Source organism: Astatotilapia calliptera, chromosome 13 (assembly GCF_900246225.1).
Source record: "Astatotilapia calliptera chromosome 13, fAstCal1.2, whole genome shotgun sequence".
Lineage (NCBI taxonomy): Eukaryota > Metazoa > Chordata > Actinopteri > Cichliformes > Cichlidae > Astatotilapia > Astatotilapia calliptera.
The window spans coordinates 6700530-6723797 of record NC_039314.1 but is presented as its reverse complement, the minus strand read 5'-3'; the positions used below and the strand labels follow the sequence as shown (position 1 = coordinate 6723797).

The 23268-nt window shown below is 42.6% G+C and overlaps 1 protein-coding gene across 2 annotated transcripts; it reads right to left on the bottom strand.

Moving 5' to 3' along the window:
- Positions 1-3330: 3330 nt before the first annotated feature.
- ret (ret proto-oncogene receptor tyrosine kinase) lies at positions 3331-21446 on the bottom strand. 2 transcript variants are annotated; one of them, XM_026190205.1, is made up of 21 exons: positions 21380-21446; positions 21176-21267; positions 11954-12199; positions 11417-11710; positions 10743-10978; positions 10476-10659; positions 10198-10397; positions 8816-9098; positions 8570-8701; positions 7993-8103; positions 7778-7894; positions 7416-7660; positions 7181-7328; positions 6953-7060; positions 6656-6870; positions 6403-6525; positions 6246-6316; positions 5910-6047; positions 5646-5745; positions 4872-5019; positions 3331-3992 (listed from the first exon to the last, which is right to left on the bottom strand). In XM_026190205.1, exons 2-21 carry the CDS (start codon positions 21240-21242, stop codon positions 3835-3837), a joined length of 3324 nt encoding a protein of 1107 aa, XP_026045990.1. In that variant the 5' UTR covers positions 21243-21267; positions 21380-21446; the 3' UTR covers positions 3331-3834. The 2 variants fall into 2 exon arrangements, with proteins under 2 accessions (XP_026045990.1, XP_026045991.1); XM_026190206.1 differs by lacking the exon at positions 3331-3992 and having other exon boundaries at positions 4645-5019.
- Positions 21447-23268: the final 1822 nt, after the last annotated feature.

The following is a 23268-nucleotide window of genomic DNA, read 5'->3' as shown; positions in this document are numbered from 1 at the left end:
CCAAAACCTTAATCTGCTTTTCAGTATCATATATATTCACTGGGCTGGTTTGGACATCCTTTTGGGTTCAGAGCTGTCTAAACTCTTAATTTTATAAAGATTTCTCAGAGATGTTGTCCACAGTTACATAACAGCATCACGCTGCACATCCATGATGTGAATTCTCCATTTCACCACATACAAAAGGTACTCTATTGGAGTGGCATTTGGTGACTGTGAAAGTCATTTGGGTACAGTGAACTCATTGTCATGTTCAAACCAGTTTGAGATGATTTGAGCTTTGTCCTATGCTAATGTGTCCTGTTAGAAGCAGCAATTGGTAAATGTGTACACTGTGGTCAAAAAGGAATAGACATGATCAGCAGCAATAAATCGGTGGGCTGTGGTGTTTAAACAATGCTTAGTTAGTGCTAAGGGGCCCAAAGTGTCCCAAGCAAATATCCCTTAAACTATTATACCACCACATCCAGACTATCCAATCTTCTATCATCCAATGGGTTCGGAAATGCTCTTCTGCATAGTGATTTGAGTTGCTGTTGTTTTCCTATCAGCTTCGAGTCATCAGCTCAAAGCATTTTTCCCAGGCCACTGCAGCTCACTGGATATGTTCTCCTTTTCAGATCATTCTCTGTAAACCTCAGAGTTGGTTGTGTGGGGAAAATCCCACTCAATTTCCTAGTTTCTGAAGTACTCAGACCAGCCACTAACCGTGCCATTTTCAAAATCACTGACAAAGTCGTCATTCTGATGCTCTGTCTGAAGGTCATCTGGACCGGGTCTACATGCTTAAATGGATTCAGTTGCTGTTATGTGATTGGCTGATTAGATACATGGGTTAACAAGTAGTTTAACAGGTGTAGCTAATGAAGTAGCAGGTGACTGTATTTGCTTACAGTCAAAAGAAACGTGAAGCAGTGTTAAAATTCAAAGAAAATAAAGTATGAGAACCCTTGCATTCCTAGGCCATCCTAAATGTTTGAGATTATATATATATATATATATATATATATATATATATATATATATATATATATATATATATATATATAAAACAACAAAAAAAAAACCACCCAGCACGCCCATGCGGGCGGTTTATCCTTCAAGCTCGGGTCCTCTACCAGAGGCCTGGGAGCTTGAGGGTCCTGCGCAGTATCTTAGCTGTTCCCAGGACTGCGCTCTTCTGTTATTCCCAGGATCTGCTGGAGCCACTCGCCTAGCTTGGGAGTCACCCATCCTGTTCACGTAGCCCCTTCCGCAGGGGTTACTTGCGTAGTAGCAAGACCTTTGTATATATATATATATATATATATATATATACACATATACACACACACACACACACATACACACACACACATATATATATATATATATATAAAACAAAAAAAAACCACCCAGCTCGCCCCTGCGGGCGGTTTATCCTTCAAGCTCGGGTCCTCTACCAGAGGCCTGGGAGCTTGAGGGTCCTGCGCAGTATCTTAGCTGTTCCCAGGACTGCGCTCTTCTGGACAGAGATCTCCGATGTTGTTCCCGGGATCTGCTGGAGCCACTCGCCTAGCTTGGGAGTCACCGCACCTAGTGCTCCGATTACCACGGGGACCACCGTTACCTTCACCCTCCACATCCTCTCGAGCTCTTCTCTGAGCCCATGTCTTGTTCACTCTTGGCATACAGCTTGATGTCATCCATGTACAGGAGGTGGCTGACAACTGCTCCGTTCTGTAGTCGGTATCCGTAGCCAGTCTTGTTAATGATCTCACTGAGGGGGTTCAGGCCTATGCAGAACAGCAGTGGGGACAGAGCATCTCCTTGGTAGATCCCGCACTTGATGGTGACTTGTGCTATGGGCTTGGAGTTGGCCTCTAGTGTTGTACGCTACATCCCCATTGAGTTCCTGATGAAGGCTCTTAGGGTCCCATTGATCTTGTACAATTCTAGGCATTCCAGTATCCAGCTGTGGGGCATTGAGTCATAGGCCTTCTTGTAATCAATCCAGGCAGTGCACAGGTTGGTCAGTCTGGTCTTGCAGTCTAGGCTGATTGTTCTGTCTACCAGTAGCTGGTGTTTTGCGCCTCTGGTATTCTTGCCAATTCCTTTCTGTGTCCCGCTCATGTATTGACCCATGTGCCTGTTCATCTTAGCCAATATGATGCCTGACAGGAGCTTCCATGTAGTACTGAGGCAGGTTATTGGTCGGTAGTTGGAGGGGACCGGTCCCTTCTTGGGGTCCTTGGGGATCAGGACCGTCCGGCCTTCAGTTAGCCATTCCGGGTGTCTCTCGTTAACTAGCAGCTGGATAGCGTAGTGGTTAGACTACACGCCTTTGGAACAGAGGATCGCAAGTTCGATTCCTGCCTGGGGCGTCTGTATCCAGTAAGGGTCCTAAGGCTAGACCCCCTATGCTAAGCAAGCCTACCGCAGACATGAGCGAGACAGATAAATATGAAGGCATGCCGGCTCGGACGTCCCCCGGATCAACAAGGTCCGCGTCAGGTGTTGAGGAACCAGAGCACCCTGACGAAAAGTGGGCTACTGGAACAAGAAGGCATCGGTGGGCAAGAGACGAAAACAGGGCGTTGTTGGAATGCTACTACGCAAGTAACCCCGGCGGAAGGGGCTACATGAATAGGATGAGGGACCTATGGATTCTTCGATACCCAACATCCACAATGACGGCGAAACAACTAGTAGCTCAGTGTTCCAACATTCGAAAGAAGGGACTGCTCTCACAGCTAGAGATTGACGAGGTACAACACAAATGCTACGGCAAGGAGGAGTCAGGACGCCAGGTCAGGGGGCAGATATCATCACCCCCACCCGAGATTGGGTACATAGCCCCAAGTGCGATAGGAGAAGGATCGTTGAGTGCGAGAGGAACTGACCTGAAAAATAGGATCATGGCCAAGCTTGAAACCTGGATCCCCTGTAGATCTACAATATATATATATATAAAATTTTATTGTTAGATATAATAATTATTTTTTTAGAAATATAAGGGGAACAGACAAATTGCACATTTTTTAAATATTTATTAATAACTGGAACATAACAAATAATAACAACATAACAGCAAGGACACGAGTTGGTTTACAGAATCATATTTTTCCACAAAGGCTGCCATTACAGTGAAGGACAATGTGAGCTATAACATTAAGTCTACATTAATCCTCGTGTCCTTTCACTGGAGTGGCATTCAAAAGATGATGTTTTCAATGTGAAAAAACAAGAGCAAAAGTAAGAAAAACCCATTCACTGAACATGTCTGCTTTACTTTTCTTTGGTGAGACCAGTTTCAAGACATCTCGCGGGAGAAACACAAAATAAAGGGTCTTTGACATTTTGAGGAGCACAATCCTCTAAAGTAGAAACTTTTTATTTTATTTTTTAAATTTTCAGAATAAGTTCAGCATTTCATTTTTGTCCACTCAATCCCAGCTTTCTACAACAGGTGATGGTAAAGGCGTCCCCTTTAATTCCTGGGCTTGAAACTTCAAAGTCACACATGAACATTTGGAAGCTATTGTAGAAGCAGCACAGGCACTTAAAAGACATTGACACTGACATACAATCTGGTACAATAGTCATGCAGTGATACAGTTTGGCCGACATAACCAGTGAGGTAATAATAATTAACATACTGAAGAGCTGAGTGAAGCATGGTCTATGTTGGTCCAGCTGGTTTCGCAGCAAAAAGACCCCAGTCGGAAAGGTTGCTTACCCGTGCAACAGAAATAAAAGGGAACCAACTTTAGCATCAGATCGTTTATGTACAGTCTTACAGAAATATACACATCTATACCACTTAGTCGTCTTTTCTACAGGGTCGGTCTGTCTTTAGCTATCAAGCTTGTCCACAGCTTTTGCGGGTGAAGGCAAAGCCATCCAGTTTGCATAAACACTATCATTGGCATATCTTGTAAAGACCGGATTAGTGGCATCATGTCTGTTGAGCAGTACCGGGCTCGTCTCGGGCCAGTTGGGGTATGACATGCCTAAAAATGAGAACACATCATTTTTCTGCACTCAGTGAAAGAAAAACAGCGTGCAGACAGTAAGGTTCTCAAACAAAACTCTCCAAAACAAATCCTGATCTGATTCTGAGAAGTGTAAAGTTATGGCTTTGTATTGTATATGCGACACAGAATAAATGATAATATAATTTATTATTTTCCTCTTTTTTTTTGTCATTTATTAAGCCTGCATTGTTACTATTGCCCCTACATTTCGCTCGGGGCAATATGCAACATGCTGAGAGTTGCATTCAAAAGCCTTACTGTTTCTCTGTTCATCATAATGGATTAAGAGCTAATGTACATTAGAAAGACAGGAAATTTATCACAATCTGGAATTCAAACCACAATGAGTGATTGAATCAGCGAGGACCTGTTTCAAATGTTACACACCGTTTCCTCCAGTGCAAATAAATGACGAGATGAGGACAATGTGGAAATGAATGGGGGGGAAACAAACAAAACTATTTACAAATTAAAAATGCAGATGAAGCATGAGTATGAGGAGTGGATTATAAATAAGAATGAAGGAGATTTATATTCAATATTTACAAATATAGCAATTTTTGGTCAGTGCTTGTGTACATTAGAAGCAGGTCCGAATAAAACAAAGAAAAAGTCAAGACACAGGAGCTTTTTTTTTTTTTTTTTTTTTTTTTTTTTTTTAAGCTGAGCCTCTCATTTACGATGAAATGGGAGCTATGTCAGCATTAGCGAAAGGCATGCCTAGATCACAGTCACACACACTTGACTACGGGAAAAAAAAAAAAAAAAAAAAAAGCCAATCACAACTTGCCAAAAAAGAGAGCTTGTGTAGTGTGTCCTGTTTCTAAAATCGAGTAAATGCATGGGAGATTCTACCATAGAGCTTGTTTTCAATCCATGTGGAGGGGAGGGTTCGAGGGAGAGGGGCGTTATTACAGTCCACTAGTGGTGTGTCCTCTTCAGAGAGGGCGTCGTCATACAGCAGGGCATCGGCTGGAGTGGACGCCGCCAGATCCAGGTAATCCTGACAAGAGCAGATGAGGGTGTGATTAGGCTGATTAAGGAGGAGGGGGATTGTAGCATGCAAAGGTCGGACGAGTGACCCGTGCACTGACTGCAAGCTCCAGCAGACATTTCTGCCAAATTGTTCTCTTTACCACATCCAGAGTCTTGCTCATTATCTGGTATTGATAACAGTGAAGAACGAGCCCGCTGCGTTATAGGATGCCTGCATTCCCATCTGCTCAAACGCTCTATATTTAGCCTCACTTCTGCAGCAGGAGCCTGACTGGCATGCTCTGTGATTACACTGCCCAAGGCCACATTTAGGATTGCTCTTCAAACACTAATTATGGTATCTTAGGAGATTTGGGGAGAGTGACAGTTCATACAACATAACACAGCATGTTTCTGTGTGCGTGCTGGACAAAGCACATGTTGTCCTTAAAAAAACGATACACTGCTTATTTTAGACTTGCTCCAAATCTGAAAGGAAAACCCCTCAAACTTGTATCTGTCAGATCTTCACTGAAGTGTTGTCAAAATCGCGCCAGTAACACACAGAAAGAGGCTGATTTATAGCTCCCCTGCTTCCTTGCCGGGGAGAGAAATGAATAAAGCACTACAAGGTATTTTAAAGCTTCAACATACCCGACTTTTCACCATCATCTTCTCCAGTTCTTTGCTGATGTCTGCAAACGTCTGCCTCTTGTCCGGTTCTTGCTTCCAGCATCGGAGCATGAGGTTATACCTGGAAAAGAGGAGCACGGTTCAAGTGGGTGAAATACAGTGAGTATCATTTAATCCTCCCAGCTGAGTCATTTCCCCCCGAATGTGGTGCAGGGGAGTTATAACACTCAATGGTAATGAGGAGATGCTAAAGTAGATATGATAAAGTGACAGAATAGAGCTCACATTTCCTCCGTGCAGTTCTCTGGTCTCTCCATCCTGTAGCCAGTCTTGAGGAGGTTAAATAGGCGCTCGGGAGCGATACCTGGGTATGGATTTCCTCCCAGAGTGACAATCTCCCACAGCAGCACACCGAAGGACCAGCTGGAATAAAATACAGAAGGTCCTAAGAATATTTCTATGAACAGATAAGAGTGAGACTTGGGGTTTTTTTGCAAATGGAAAACACCCTTAATTGCGTTCTTGCCCAAAAAAAAAGCATGCTGATTAATTCATGGGCTTTATTGTCTTATTGTTGTCCAAAATGTCAGAATATTTCCTTTAAGACGTAATTATACTCACACGTCACTTTGTGTTGTGTAAATGTGGTCAAACAAAGACTCTATTGCCATCCACTTAACCGGTATACGGCCCTGAAAAATACAGAGAGATGCTGCTGAGTGACTATGTCAGTATACGTACCTGTATCATGACTACTCTTCTCTATTATTTTGTCTACCTTGCTTCTTTTAACATATGAGTCCTCTTCATACACGTCTCTGGACAGACCAAAGTCAGAGATCTTCATCTTCCGCCCTTCAGCAACAAGGACATTTCGTGCTGCAAGGTCCCTGTGGACAAGCTGTTGGACCAGCACACTCATTTAAAGTGCCTCACATTTTTCTTTAACAGACATTTAAGCTTCTTACAATGAATCTTCCACTGAATTGTTCAAATATTTTACAAAGAAAAACACCAGCTTGGCCTTATACCTTCATTTCTGCCAGGTACTGCATGCCTCTGGAAATCTGCCAGGCAAAGGAGATCAGGTCACCCATGGTGAGAGCCCTGTCGTCTGGGTTCTCCAGGTAGCTTGAGTTTCGGTTGGCATCCCTGCCCATATAGCTCGGGCCAACTTTCCGACTCTCACGAAGGAAATTACGGAGTGACCCATACTTGGCATACTCGACGATGAGATACAATGGACCTATTCAGAGAAGCAGGGCTCTTAGACTCAATGTGCAACACGCATGTTCTGGGATGGGATGGCAAGAAGACGGAGGTCTTACCATCCTGGCTGCAAGCTCCGTACATCTTTATGACGTGCGGGTGGTTGACTTGCTTCAGCAGAGTGAATTCTGACAGCAGGTCACGCAGCTCGCTGTGAGAGGCGTTTTCTGTCACGGAGGAAAAGAGGGGGGATCATAATGATGAAACCACTCACCTCTTCAGACATTCACTCCTCATATATCACAAGTGCTGCTAGGCTTGTCTGGCCTTTGCCTGGGTACTTTTACCTTTAAGCATTTTCACAGCCACAGTGGTGTATCCAGCTTTTCCTTTCAGCCTGAATGCTGTTGCCTTGACAACTTTCCCAAACTCTCCTTCTCCCAGCGTCTTGCCAAGCACAAGGTTTTTACGAGGAAACTCCCACTTTGGATCCTCCTGTTGAGACAAGGCAATGACGGTTTGTACTTCTCAAAAGATTCAATATATGAGACACAGGAGATGAAAGTGCTGGAAGAACCTTACAGGTATTTTAAAGGTTTCGGTCTCAATTGATTCCTGCGAGCCCCGGCGGACATTGTTGGCAGGGAAGCTAATGGGATAGGCTTGAGCTGGCCGACGGAAAGTCATCTCAGCAGATGCTATCGGGGGCTTTGGCGAGTTCTTGTGGTATCGGCGGATGAAGTATGAGGACAGGAGGATGGACACGATGAAGGAGAGGAGAAGAGCTGTGGCAATGACGGTCTTACACATGTCATCACATAGCGTCTCTGGAAGAGAGTATGTTGCACAGTTTTAAAGAAAGAAGCACTCAGTGCTTTGCTGATTCAGAGTTAAAACGGAGTGAGTTAATCAGCAGCAGTTCTGTGTGGTTTAGGGAAACTCACGCTCAATGTCATCCTTCTCACAGAAGCATCTTTCTGTGAAGCAGTAGCAGGTTCCATAGCAGGCCTTAATCCCGTTCCCACTCAAGCCTCGTTCATGGCCTCCAATAACGGGCTCCTCTGCAGAGACAAATCCAGCGTGAGCACAGTCTACATAAAGCAGAATGTCCTTATTCTCGCTGTTATACACTGAATGTGTGTTAAAAGGGAAAGCATACTTGTGCAGTCTTGCGGGCAGATTGAAGGATCTTTACTTTCCACTGCATCACAAACACTATCTGGGCATGTCTGCAGGTCAGGGGAGCATGTTGAATAATTTTCAGTTATTCCTGGAATATGAACACAAGAAAAGAAAGAAACCTCAGCAGGAAACAAGGGGGAAAACAGCCAAGACTGGTAACCAAACTGCAAGTACTTTGCATTCAAAAACCCATTCAAAAGTTGCCTTAACCTGACTGCATGTGTCCTTAACACTGCAACATGCAACGGTTTTAACAGCAGCCTGCACCTCAGTGTTGGCTTGCTTTAGCAACAGTAGGGTGTTAGTCACACTTGTTTTTCAGCCAAATTAGGACCATGTTTTGCCACTTCCTGTAGCAAAATGATCTTACTGAAAAGGATACACATGCAGTATTCGGCCCTTTAGCCCTTTAATTTGTTTCATTACTTACACTGAAGAAAACATGTACTCATCTGGTTCTAGTGAACTTCCCCCAAGGTCTCATAATCATTCAGTAATGTTAAAAAGTTACAAGTTAAGGAGAAAAAAGTTTGTCTTTATGAAATATAAAGTACCTTTCTCAGTGCCCTGCCTCCACTGGCATCTGCCGGTTGTTGCCCCCAGGCCTCGGGTAGACTCACAATCTGTTCGCTGCCTGTTCTCTGCACAGGACAGGACCTGCTGGCTCTTCTGACCAGCTTTGATTGCTACGTACAGCAAAGCCAAAAGAGCACATTACCAAATCTTTAAAGGACACTAGAGATCGGGGTAACATGCTTGAAAATAGTCTGCATGTGTGCTTGCTGTGAAGTAGTACCTACCTGTGCCATCTATTTTGATGTGGATCTGAGTGCTCGCCTCCAGCTGTTCGTTTCCCTCCTGAGCAACAACAAGGTACTGCAAGTCCTGGCACTCGGGTTTGCGCAGTGCCTCAGAGTCATTCACATACAGATGTCCCCACTTCCAGTTTGGGGATTGGGTGATGCTTATGGCTGTGTAGCAGGCCTGTGAGTCAGCAGACATGTTCTTATCTGTCACCTCAAGTCGGTATATGACACTGAAGCCATCGAACTGCTGGCAGTTTTCCACACAGATTTTGCCAACCTGACAGGAGTTGGGACAAGAGATTGAAAACGTGAATGACACTGGAGAATACAAGTGTAAGGATGGAATAATGCACACACCTTTTGTAAACAACTGAATACAACAATTTGAAATGCAAATTACTAGTTCATTCCTACATGATCTGAAGAAAAAAAAAATCTGCCGTTAATTCAAATAATTACATTTAAACTGATTGTGGTACATTTTATAAAGCCAGAATAGTTTTGTTTTTGCTACAAAGTATGAAAATGAACAGAAAACATTTGAGATGTTATTTTTTTACTGCCAGCAGGTGGCAGTCTATCTGTAGATTTAACGGTCAATGGAGCTGTTCTTAAACAGCTCCATTGACCATAAATAAAATGTATTCATATTATTATTATTATTATTATTATCAGGATTTTAATGTAACTATAATGTCAAAGGATTGCACTGATGGCCACTTACATTGGATTAGTACTGAACAATAATCAATGGATAAAAGCTACTAAACCTCCCAGAAGTTTTACCTTCTGCTGACTGTAAACAGGTTTGGTTTAAGCAAGACACAGGTGAATATCTTTATTTTTTTAAAACATACAGAGAGATCTGTAGTTGTGAGTTACTGTGTACTAAAGCATGTGCAATGTGATGGCTTATAAAGCCAGTGTACAGCAGGGTTAGTCAAATCAAATGCATTTCCCAATGCATCATAACGGAGCAAGTACCTACAATTCCGGTTCTTGAAGTCTCTCTGTCAGAGTTCAGTATAAAGAAACTGATATGAGGCCACTGATGGTTCATATTGCCTATGACTTTTGTCCCTGGTCCCTTTCATAGGCCAACAATGATTCATTTGTTAATTATGTCATGAATACGATCATTAAAAAGATTCAGACTATATCTTTGTCACTGTCCGTGATGCTATCACGATGGAAAGATAATTTTTTTTGTGTGTCCATTAATCCATCCATCTTCTTCTACTACTCCAATTCTTGGGTCGGGCTGGAGCCTATCCCAGCTCTCTTAAAAGTTTATAATAATATATATTTTAATCTAAATCTAGACCAAACACAAAGTTCAAGGTTTGCATGATAAGCAGTCATGCAGTCATGAGTACCTGTGCATAAGGAGAAGCTCTGCGTGAGACTGTGAATATATGTGTGACGTTGGGGAAGTGGATTTGGACGGGTAAGATGGTGACATTGAAGTGCAGCAACACTGTTCCCTCTAGACCGGGATAGGTGGTGTCATTGACCAGGTAGTCGAGTTGCAGGGTGCGATTCTCTGTCACGTGCAGGTTCCTCTTCAGGACCAGCTCTGAAATCAAGAGAAATCATGAAAAGCCTCATCTCCTAATGTAACTAATTCTCGCGCGCGCAGCCTTGGAGTACTTACGGTAGTTGTGCACAGTCTCTCGAATGCCTTTGGCTTTTTTTTCAGTGAAGGAGTTTTTTATGTCAAATGTTTCCTTTATCCATGGGTCAGTGTTGAGCCAAGTCCCCACATACTTATTGTGGTTGTCACCTAAGATCGGGGTTAGATCTCTGTCAAAGACATACAAGGAGCCAAAAGTTCCACCCTGAAAAAAAGAAAGTCACATTGAGAAATTTCAGGCCTCATGTAAACATGAACTTAACCAACACCGCATCTGTACACAATCACCTTCGTCCGATTATAGCTGATGACTACGTCTGCCGAGTCTGTTCCGTTCACATATGGCGCGTTATCATCCTCATCATTGACAAAAACATTCAGCGTCGTTTCCACCTTGATGATGGTGGTTTCTGACTGGACGTTACAAACCAGCAGGAGTCTGTAGCATTCGCTCTCCTCGCGGTCCAGCTGAGCGTTTACCACCAGCTCTTTGTTGTCGTTTACAGCAAAAGGTCCCGGAGGGTCTGCAGAAAAAAGGAACAAAATTAAACAAAACAATCGAACAAACGAGCCTGCATGTGGACGCAACCACATGAATCAGGTGGCATACTGAATATGACATAAAAGCAGCATCGTAAAACATCTCAATGGAGCTAAACCAGGGTCAAAAGTTTCATTCATTTGAAAAAGTTTGTTGAAACTGAAACTCTAAGTGTTGATATTTAAAACATAAAAAATTACAACTAAAAAAAAAAAGAGCACTTTGGTTGAAAATGGCCTCCGCTCCTTCACGGGATGCTGCCGGCATCAGCCAAAATGTAAAAACACTACTTCTGATTATCCTATGATGGACTATATTGGCAGGTAATACACACATACATACATATACATGCATACATATGTAGTTGTACATATGGTTCTCCTTTCACAAGATAATATGTTTTTGGTCCGATGTGTCTAACCTGATTCCACACTGTAAGAGATGGTGTAGTTTGGGCAGACATTGAGTCTGGTGAGACGCTGTAGCTGCCGCAGGGCTCCTGGGAACCTGTTTTCCATGATGTGTGGGTTGGACGTATCTCTGTGTGGGAAGCAGAGTTCCTTCGTATCTGTCTGAGCACACTGAGGCAATGTGGCATTGACAAAGTCCAAGGTGATCTGCACAGGTTTCCGCATGAGGCAAAAGGGCTTGTTGGTGAACTCAGATCGCACCATGGCATTCAGGAATAACTTTCTCACAGACCACGACCTTTGATCTGATGGGACACAGAGCCAAAACAAAAACAAGAGGCATTTTAATCTCAGACAGTGCTTTTTTTGATGACACAGCTCTTCTTTGCTTTTATGCAATCACATTATCATCCTGAACTCGAAGCCAGAGCATTATTGGTATGCGAAGAGCATAAATGTCCAGAAACTAATTTACTCTTGTGTGTAGCGAATACCTGGCACTGAAATAGGACTGTGCATTACCATCAAAAGCCTTGTATCCAACTCACATAGCTGGGCAAAGTCGCTCTCCTCCAGGGTTTTGTTCAAGAATAGTGTCCCGGTGTTGATGTTCATGTAGAACCAGGAGCTGTAGTGTGGAGGCGTGGCAGTCTTTGTTGGGCACAGGTAGAAGTGTGGCTTCTCAGTTTTATCGTCCCGCATAGCGTGGACCTGGAGGATGGGTGTCCCGGCCTGCTGCCCAACATATACAGTCTCAATGTACTCCTTCTGAGGGAAGTACAGACACGTCGCTCCTGCACCAAGTGGACATGAAATAACCAGATGTTTAAAATTTGGCAACCAAACGAATCACAGGAAAAAAGTGTTATTATTATTGCTTTTAAGGAAAATGTTACCATAACTGAAAAATAAGGCACGATTACATTGCAGGTGCTGATGACAGCATATCAGACATCTCTTTCTGGATGTTTAACTGAGTCAACAATAGCCACTGACAATGCCATCTGGGCACTGAATGGAAATCAACACATACATGGACTACGACAGGTCCAGGGTTTTTTTTTCTTCTAATATATCTTTCATCTCTCCCCCACGTTAGCGGAAATTGAAAGCAGGGCTCAAATGACACTTATGCAGCTCCTTTAATGAATTTCTCATGTGGTCAATAACATGTGGTTTCCGATTCTCCTTGTGTTCACCTTGAAAAGTTTAATTACAAGGAATAACATGATACGGAGGAGACATGTATCACTGCCTGCAAGTCTGTGTGTGTGCGTGTGTGTGTGTTGGGGGGGTTGACGAGTAATCCATAAAGCAAAATAGCAGGCTGCGTGTGTGTTTTACAGGAAAATGGAGATGCGAGTGTTCCTTCTGTAATTATATCCCTGTTGTGTTCCTCTTTGATGACGGTAGGCGACCATTTAGGGAACGCACTAATGTCATTAGCAGACAGCAAAACTAGATTTTCTATTTCTGTTGGTGCAGTTGAAGCCTCGGCTCTGGTTTCAGACATTGATTTAATTTTGAGGGGCTTAGATGACAGGAGGCCGAGCTGATGGATAAAATGTGGCCGTCCTTCCTCAAGGATGGAGATACGCTCAATGAGGCTGCAGACCTTTTTATTAAAAGTGTTCCGGAGGCAAAACAAACAGCAGGGCTCATGTTTGTTAATCTTGGTGGGGATGGTGGGAGCCGGTTTCATGACTAGGGATGATTTTTCCATCCCCTAAATCTATTACAGCCAAAATGCAGTCATTCACACTCATACTATTGACTGTATTTTATTATATTTCCATTGCATCTTAGCTTATTTTTACTATTTCATACCATGAAAAGGTCTGAAATAGGTAATTGGCTTCATGATGCATAAAAGATTTCTGAGAAATTGTACGAAAGATTTGAGGGAAAAAATAGAAAAAAAGTAAAGAACTGCCCACAGATTATTTTAGGTTGTAATTATACTCAGTTTATACAGTTAAAAGGTATGAAACACATTAAAAGACGTGTAATCTGAGCATCAGGGCTTCAACTGTATACCCAAAACAACCATTAGAGGGGGCTGTTATCACAGTGGCACGGGCTCGAAAAGCAGCTTAATCATTATCATAATATATTACTGTTCTAATGTCTCTACTGCTTGGATAAGATGTTAAACGATTGGACTCATTTCTATTTGACAGGTCAGAAAAGACCCCCACTACTCTCTACAATCCCTCATCGGATGCATACAGACAATTTAATTAATCTACAGAAATCTTACAGACGACGGCCACAAATTGAATACAGCAGATGACAGCAGCTCTGCAAATAAAGCTACATGGTCCAACGTGTTAACCAGCGGGAGCTGAACACATTTATGAAGGCAGGCATTGGCTGCAAGCCACAGTGGCCGGACCCCCTGCAACACAATTCGTTTATATCATTCAAAATTCAATTTCTTTCTAGGACAGAAGCCAACAGAAAGCAAGCAGTTTATATCAAAACTAATTAATTGAATGCATCAAGCAGGCCCATCCGAGCAAATGGCATCTTTGGTCTGTGAAGCCATGATGATGCTTTTCCACGGCATGACTCATTACCTTCTCTAAATGATGCACAAGAATGGCAGAAATACAGCTGGTGGTGACATTTTCACCTATTATATTCATGTCTAAATAATGACCGAAAAGATTAAAAAGACGTTGCAGAGGCTTCATTTCCATGCTTTGTCTCTGGACCGCTAAAGAACGTTCTTTCCGGATTTTAGTGGGCTGTTTTGGAACAGCCTTGGCCTGTTATTGCTCACAGTGTGTAAACATTAGCATCATAAGCAGATGTTTTACAGCCTTCGATCACCTATAAAACTCATGCTGAGCTTCTGCATACAGTGTCATTCCTTTGAAAGTAATTTTGCAAACAGAGAGTGTTTAAACAGGACAATTCATGTAGCAATCCATGTTTACTGTAGATATCATGTACCGCCGAGTGGATAGTGAAACTGGATTTATCCAACGCTGAAAAACAGGAACACGAAACAGTGGAAAACCCTCTTACGTCTCTATAAACGTGTGCGCTTCCTGGTTGTCGTTTACGATCGCAGTCTCCATGAGTTAATCGTGCCTGGGCGCGCGTGTGTTTGTTTTTGTCTCGTATTATAACTGCAAAAGAACAAAAAGGACAAAAGCTCATCACAAAATGTGAAACCACGCTCCCCGTCAGCCACAGACCACAGCATGTCTGGGACAGGTCTGAGCTGATAGGGTGGGACGCCCTCCATCGTCCCAGACAAAGACAGGAACTCAATTAGCTCAATGCGTGCTTCGCCTGATAGATTTACTAGCTATGAGCTCATGTGCTGGAGTAACCCACTGGCTTACTAATCTACCTCCGATCCTCAATGAAACAAAATGTGGATCTCCCACTCAGACGTCCTCACTGAGCATCCTTGTCAGCAGCGTGGCAGATGAGGAAACGTGACCCTGCCCGGCTGCTGCTGTGTGATAACTTGACATTATAATTGCGTTCTTAGTCTGGACCTCCAACAGCAAGAGCTCAGCTTCGTGCCCCTTTTTCTCCCAAGGTCAATGAGGTCTGCGTCTGCCCCTGGTAACGACCCATTGGACAGGCAGTGTATCTGGCAGCATATCAATCAATAACCACACTAATCAACAGTGATGCTGATTGTTTTCCACTGATGACACAGACAGAGAGAAAAGCTGCACAAGTGCAATCACGTCCGCCGAACATAATATTGGAGTTGCTTAGGCATCTTGTGCGTGGACGCTGAAACATTACTTCTACTGTGCACGTGTAATTTCACAGCCTGCTCCACAATTTAGCCCATCAATATCCACATTTTCAAGGAATCCATCATCTTTTACAAAGAAGCTGTAGCCAGGCACATTAAGGAGCAGTTCACCCAGTTATATCACGGTGATATAAATAATAATCACTCGGAAACGTATCGTGATTGCTCTGCTTCCAGAGATGTTGCTGCTACTGGAATGGTTTTCTTCAGAGATTCAATTAGCTAAAAAGCTGCACATTCGACTATAATTCCACTTATGAAAGCTAATATTGATCATAATGTTTTGAAATCTTTCCCCCTCCTCTGTTTCCTGTCCTATTATGCTCAAATGCTTCATCGTATCACACTGGTTTCAGAACCTGGATTTATATAGGCATGACTCTGATGCTTTTCGATCTTTCAAAACAACACGTGTAATAAGGAAAGAAAGTCATTTCCTGTCATAATGACACAGACATCGAAGTTTTCATCCGATTAATAAGATAGCTGATCTGAGTTTGGAAAAGGCAGCCGGGCTCCAGGTAGATTACTCAGTTTACCATGATGCATACCGTAACATAATAATCAATTACCACATAATGTAATCCAATTATTCCCCAGAGAATACAAGAGCTGAGGTCCAATGAACCATGTTCATCAGTCATCAAGAAATCTAATAGGACCTCTCCTTAGGGGTTAGCTGCAAGTACAAACTCAGTTTAAGGATTCCTCTGGGGAGGACTGTGGCATCAAAAATTGAACACGTGGTACATCATGGAGCTCCAGACTGAGTTTGATGAAGCAGTCATTAGGTTGCTTTGATAAAATCATCTACCCTCACCACAGCAGTGGTAAAAAGCCATCAGATTTACTGACATGTACACAGAAGGAGGCAAATACTCTAAATGCCCGTGTCAAAACACAGAGAGCTTATTTATATTTGCATAAATAGCTCACAGCCACAGGTTTCATAAAGGGTTTAGCTTAAAGTACCAGATTTGGGAAAGAATTGCTTTACAGCCTGTTTTAACACTACACCAAGCAGTCTAGACTCATGCTACCAGCTCTTTGAGACTGTATTTATCATCTACATTTAGCATTACTCTGTACTCTGAATGCTAACATCAGTAACGCTGCATCATGGTGACAATGCCAGTGTTTGTATTGTAGCATCTTCTAATCAGTGCTAAATACGGTCTGAGATTGATGGAGATGTCATTAGTTGTGCAGTTACTGGACAAATTAAAATCTTGACCTAATTATTGTGCTCAATAAAGCAAACCAAAAAAATAATAATCATGGGATCATTAAGATCATCGGGATTCATTTTCTCAGAGCCATGAATGTCTGTACACATTTCCAAGGCGATCTATCAAGTAGCTGTTAGATTATTTTAGTCGGGTGCAAAATGAGCAGGCAAAAACAACAGAGCAACACTGCAGTGAGAGAAAAACTAACAAGGCTGAACACAGTCACGTGTATCACTTACACATACTGTGCATCAGAAGCATCAACAGTCTTGTTGTTTCAAAGAAGCAAACACAGCAAAAATGCATTAATATATAAGGTGTCCTAACTGTGGGAATCATCAATGCACCAGCGTCATTAAATGGCACTACTAAGATGAGTCGCCACTATTCGCACTGCTAGACTATGACTGCTTGTTACGACTGTCCTAACATGAGAGAATCTGGTGGAAACAATGGGAAACGTCGCTGCTTTATGCCGGGGAGTGGAGATCACTGAACTACCAGCACAAAGGGAAGTGGAGCTTTCAGAGTTTCTGGCATTGGCAGGTGGTTGCAGAGGACGGAAAAAAGATTTCCAGCATGTTTATCCATTTTAGTAAAAAGAAGGACCAAAAAAATGGATGCCAAAGTGGGGCTGGAAGAGGATGGGGGAAAACAGCAACATAAGTTTGAATCAGCAGCATTTATGGAAAATGTTAATTTAAGGACATTTTCCACTATTATGATTTGCTCTCTTTAGAGAGATTGCAGTAAATGTGCAAATTTGATTCTGGCACCAGTATGGCAGTAGAGTCACTCCCATTTTTGCAGTGTCACACACACCATGTGGACTCAGATAAGCAGGGCCTGTGCTTTGTTTTACTTATTGTTGTAATGACGGGTCAAACACGATGTGCACTGCTGCACGACTGGAAAACAACTTGTCAAGACCCATGTGAAACCAGAGGACTAAATGCCCCGAGGGTAAAATCTCAATCAATGTCTCCTTGTCCTTTCACCACAGCAAATTAGATTCTACCCATGCATGAGAGCGAAGTGTGACCCTGAACTGACTAGAGGATCAGACACAGGGGTTTGACAGGTAGGAGCGGCATCCGTGCGACGGCAGAAATGGCAGCCTAGGATTAGAGGTCGGGACTCTCAGGAGTCTCAAGGCAGTAGCAGTGATTTGGATGAAAGTTATTTCAAAACCGTGGGTCCACTTTGGCTGGGAAGCTCGAAGGATGAGAGTCTTGTGACTGATAAAGTGGGAAAATCGGGAGAAGACAAAGCAGCCTAAAGTGCTGCAGCTGTTCCAACAGGTATCAGAGTGTCTGTGGCTGACAGCATGTTTACTGTCGCTCATGAGCTTAAAAAAAGAGGGAACACGCCAGCTAGCTCTGGTTTTGAATCAAAATAATATAGTCTGTTGTTTGCCACATTTTGAAAAAAAAGAAAGAAACTTTTTGCTATAGCAAGTTTTAAGAATCACAATATGTTTTTTCTAAGATGCAAAAAAGAAAAGCACTCCTGTTGACGTAGCTCGGTAAAAAAGATCTGATCTACTTGCATAATGATGTTTCCCACTCACACTCAAATAAACACAGTGACAACAAGCGTGGAAAATTGACAATATTTATCATGCATCCATGAGGAACACAAGACAGAAGCTTTACTTAATTATATCGTGCTGTAAGGGGCTAAATCCAATAGCACCATGTATCAAATGAGATCTGTTGGTCTGGTACTTCTCCAGAGGAAAAGATGCTGATGAAAATGATCGCTTTGAGTTAAAGGGAAGGAGGAGCACTATACCTCTATGTTATGGTTTCACCGGTCAGAGGGCGAGGAAGGGTCAGAGATACCGTAACAAGGTCACGGTGGAAGCAAAACAGATCAATGCTTTTACATGAAAACATCTGTGGCACTTTTTTGTGTAAGAGATTACACAAATGTGTGTGTTAAAAAGGGGGAGTGGATTTTGGCTTTGACCAGGTTCCGTCACAAAATGTATTTTCAACTCAAAACGCTTTGTTTATAAAGCTGCCAGCTGATGCTGAAGGCCTAATCTAATTAATAAAGGGTTGTTTCAGTGAGCTCTCCAGATTTCCTCAAAATGTAAATAAAAACAAAGTAACGACGAGCCAGATATTCCTTTCTTTGGTCTTTTTTGTTCACACAGAAGTGCATGTGACTGCACGATCTCTAACGACGTAAGCACAGAGACAGAAGAGCAGCTGCAACCTTAGTGGCAGCTAATGGGAATCCTCATAAAGAACAATGAATAGAGGCGTCCCAGCTCCCAGTTCACTTCAGCTTATGTCTTGAACTACTTTACTTTGGTCTTAAGTGCAGGGCAATGTCTCAGGAACATTTAAAAATGCTGATTGCTACAAAAGTGAGCACTGATTGCCAATTTCCTTTGTTTGATGATCTCAGCGAGAAACACTAAACTAATCAGTAAACTGGAACCTGGAGCAGGAGTTATATAAACCCCACCGGGAAATTCCTTTGTAATAGCCATTCATGACTGTGCCATTTGTACAATTACATTGAAGATCAGAAAAACTAAAGTTAAACTAAATTGACAAATGCATATGTATATTTATGTGGAACTTCATGAGTGGACGAGATCACAGGAAGGAAAGACCCCCTATGGCATCCAGTGGCGCATTTAGTTAGTCTTAGTCTGGCAAGTGGAACAGTGTGCAGGGTGGGATATATTGTCCGTATTGAAGATACATTTTTGGCAATATCTTCCTCTCTGCAATGAGGGAGACTTCTGAGTTTGAACTCCAAAAAATATCTAAATCATGGTCTCACATACAGTAAAGGAAAAGGGCCTTGGCAGGACAGAGAGTTTCATTTTATCCTAGTTATTTGCCCTCCTCATTTCCACCATCCCTCATATAATATACAAGAATGATAGGAGTCCTCGATCTTTTCGAGGCCACTGCTAACTCCTTTCTCAATGCTAAGCTGGAGCTGGATAAGTTCACACCAGACCACAAAACCGTCTACCACCTTCTGGTAAAACTGCAGAGAGCTTACCAAAGTAGTACCACTGAAATTTAAAGCAAAAATATTCTTTAGATTCAATCAGTGACTAAAACAGCAATAAAAATCCACATTAGACGTAATGTGATGCAAAAAGTGCATCACAACATGACTCATTTACTTGGAAAATGACTCATATGTAAAAACCATTTAGTGATTTAAGATGTTTTAAAGGAGTCACAACAGGCAGAACATCCTCACAAAGTGGGGTAAAATAAAAACAATCATCGATCCGGTAAAATCAGACTATGTCACTTTGTGGCAAGCCCGGCAGCAGCCCAAGCGGCCCGTCCGCTTGCATAACAGGCGATATTTTCCTGAAGAAAACAAACAGCCAGTGTTTGCCCAGAGATAGGAGCAGCTGCTGCACACCTGCCCATGGCTCGCCTCTTCTCCTCCCTGAACAAGTGTAGGTCTTTTGTTGCAACAAACAGGCAGGTGATGGGCGCCACATTCACGTAGGGTGCAGCTTTCAGCACCCATTTAATTACCAACACGTCCTTGACACATGAAGTGCAACGAGACCAGCCCTTTTCTTCTATAAATATCAGGAGAAACGCCTGCTTTGGTGACTGTGCAAGCAGAGCCCAGCAGGAAAAGCCATGTGGATGCATGTAAGGTCTGTAAGAACAGCATGCGTGTGACTGACTGTGTGTGGACTATGGACTGATTAAACAGCGCGTGTAACAGTGAAAAAATAATCAGAGGACACTGCATAAAAGTGTTCTACCTTAACAGTTGCATTAATCTTTTTAACTACTCTGCAGAAAACTGCTCCCCTGGGTGATTAAGTAGGCCTGTAGTTTATTGCAGGAAAAAACCAGCAGTGCTCCATACACATAGAAATGAACATCTTTTTATACATCCCAGATCCACTCAAAGACTTTGATCATAATGCTTGTTTGCCTCCCTTTATAAAAGCACTGATAACCTCTGATGTCCAAAAAACACCCTGTATTTGTTCGAGCATTACATCTGACATACTGGCGGCACAGTCCTGAACTATGAGGGACACTTTAAATATAGACTTCATGAGAGGGCAGTGTTAGTGCAGTTGGGCTGTGGGATTGTGGACGGGATTATAATATTATGATATATGGCTGCATTCATTCTACTCTACGTTTCATTGTTGTCATGCCACGCATAGCCAGCGCACAATGCAAGGATCACTTTTCTGCTGTGTGGCACAGTGCTGGCGTTGTGTTCGTGCCCTTTCAGATACTTCGTCGGGGGGAAAAAGGCCTTAAAAATCACTCAGCTTCCAAAATGCTGCAATTTAGCTTTTCACTTGAGCAGCCCTGTGTATTTGTCAGTTGCAATCTAGACTTCATGTTCAGTGGCTCGCTCTGTGGCAGCACCTATTTCTCTTCACCTTGGCCAGCTTTGCAGATACTAAATATAAATTTTAAATAAACATATTTTAATTCCTTCTGCGCTAAACGGTCTCTCTGGCAGAAAGGTCAGTAAGAGACGGAGATAAAAACTCAAAGACTAAAGCTAATGCTGTCTGAATAATTTATAATACTAAGGATGAACGCGTTTAAAATAAGAAGCGAACATTAAATCGTCTCCTCTGTATTAATAGTTAAGACCAGAGCATTTATTTTGTTTTCAAAAACGTTCGGACACACTAGTGCAACATTTAGCATTAGTTTGCAACTTCATCGTGCGCTCCTTCACCCTTTTCCAGTGACAGGAGAACTGATGATGAACCTTACCTTCCAGCAGCAGCAGCAGAAACAGCGCGACGATGTTTCCCCGAGAGAAACCACAACTTGACCCCATATTCGCGAACCATAGGTGAAAGTTTCTGAATGAAAAGACGATCCAAAAAAGTTCCTCTGGGCGAAAATTAAATAATAATAATGATAACAAGAGCAATAATCAAACCGATAAAATATACAAAGATGGGGGGTATAAACCAGTGCGCGCTCTGCATCCAGATGAAGTCCTCAGTGTCCCATAGACGGGCTGCTGTGTTGAGGCTACAGAGGCTGCTGCTGGGCTGACTGGCTGGTCTGGTGGGGGGAGGTGGGGGGGGGGGGGAGGTTCACTGCTTCACTACTCACTGCCCCGCTGCTTCCGCAGAAGCAGGGCGGCATAGCATCTACAGGAAATTTAAGAGCATAATTTAACAGCAGGTCAGTCATCTCATTAAGGATCTGCGCGGGGGAGGTGGTGGGGCGTAATTATTAACAATTATGACTGGGCGCGTAATGGTTCACTTTAAAGGCACAGGCGCTCTTTAAAGGTGGGCATCAGGTGTGCTCGTTTTAGTAACCGGTTCATTATAACAGCCGTGTGATAATTGTAATTGTGCCTTTTTGTTTAATTTTGCTAAGCTTGAAGTAGCTTCGATGAATTCGTTTGTTTAATTCGGTTGAATAAAAAATAGACTTTGAGCACAATGTTCCAGTTGGTGGCAAGAATTAAGTGAAACTCCTGCCAGTGAAGTGACAGGGCTAAGTTGTTGTTGTTGGGTTTTTTTGCCTAGACATTTTATTGCATCCAAGTACTCCATGTGGATAATTAACACTCCCCAGCTGAGTAGAAGTCCTCTGCAGTCTTTGGATCAAAGTCCCAGAATGAAATCAGGGGGTTAAATGATGTGGGACCGTTCCTCTCTCAGGTCTGAGTGTGTGTGCGTGTATGTCAGAAGCTGAGGGTGTGTTAAAGAGCGGGATCTCTGTGTGACTGAACAGTGAGGAGATAGCGTGGAGTGATGCATTGCTGCAGCCTCGGGCCAGGACACCAGTCACTCTCTCAGCAGTGTCTTTCCAATCAATGTCTCTGCATGGAGCAAAAACACAAAGGCTCACTGGGCTACAGAAGATAAAGGGGGCTTTCTCAGACGCTTCACTAACTTTCACCAACTGGGAGAAAATATAATAGCTGCTACTTACAGTGCTTACATTTTCACCTCCCCTCACTGAGCCGTCAGTATCTTAAAGAAGACTTTAAAAACAATATGCCCTTAAATTGGTGATCACAGGAAGGTTAAAGGAGAAAATTAGCTGTGAAGCTGTAAAGAAAGAGATGGCATTTTAACAAAGCTAGATAGGTTGTATGCTTCTGTACGTTTGATACGAAAAGAGTAACCTGTGAAATTGGTTTTATTGTTAATACTTTGTTTTGAAATCAAGCATATAGTTAGGGCTGGATCAGGTGACGCTGAATCCAACCATGCACTGAATGTTTCATTTTCACTCGCTATGTTTTTATACACCTCTGCACATAATCATGAGTTATTATTCATCTCTGGCTCTCTTACATGGCACGTCTTTGTCTTGTCTTCCTCCCCTCATCTCTAACTGGTCACAACAGACGCCTGCACCACCATGAACCTGGTTCTGCTGGAGGTTTCTTCCTGTTAGAGGGAAGTTTTTCCGTCCTACTGTTCCCAAAGCATTGCTTAAAGGGGGTCATATGATTGTTGGGGGTTCTCTGTATTATTGAATAACATGATAAGCAGTTTATTCAAATGTAATGCTACTTGCTGTAGCAAGGGGCATTATGTGATATAAGAAGCCAAGAAGTCTGCCTGAGGACAGTGTATTGTATCTGGGATAATGTTTCCATATGACAGACTATAGGTATCCTGAGACGTATGCTCAACGAGAATCAATAAAGAGAAGGAAATACGGTGGTGTGGACATGGCATCTGCAACCACAATGGTTTTCTATGTGCTTTAAGCAAGTTAAAAAAAATGCTCTAGGCTAAAAAAATAAATTAAAAAAAGGCAGCATAGATTCTTGTTTTGACCCTTTTGATCTTTATTAGCAGCAGCTTTCGATACGTAGGTTTTAACCT

Coding starts and splice junctions, on each gene's coding strand:
- ret (XM_026190205.1), bottom strand. CDS start 21,242: ATGGGGTCAAGTTGTGGTTTCTCTCGGGGAAACATCGTCGCGCTGTTT. Junction 7,661..7,777: donor TGAGAAGGATGACATTGAGC/GTGAGTTTCCCT, acceptor ACTCTCTTCCAG/AGACGCTATGTGATGACATG. Junction 5,746..5,909: donor GAGAACTGCACGGAGGAAAT/GTGAGCTCTATT, acceptor CCTCTTTTCCAG/GTATAACCTCATGCTCCGAT.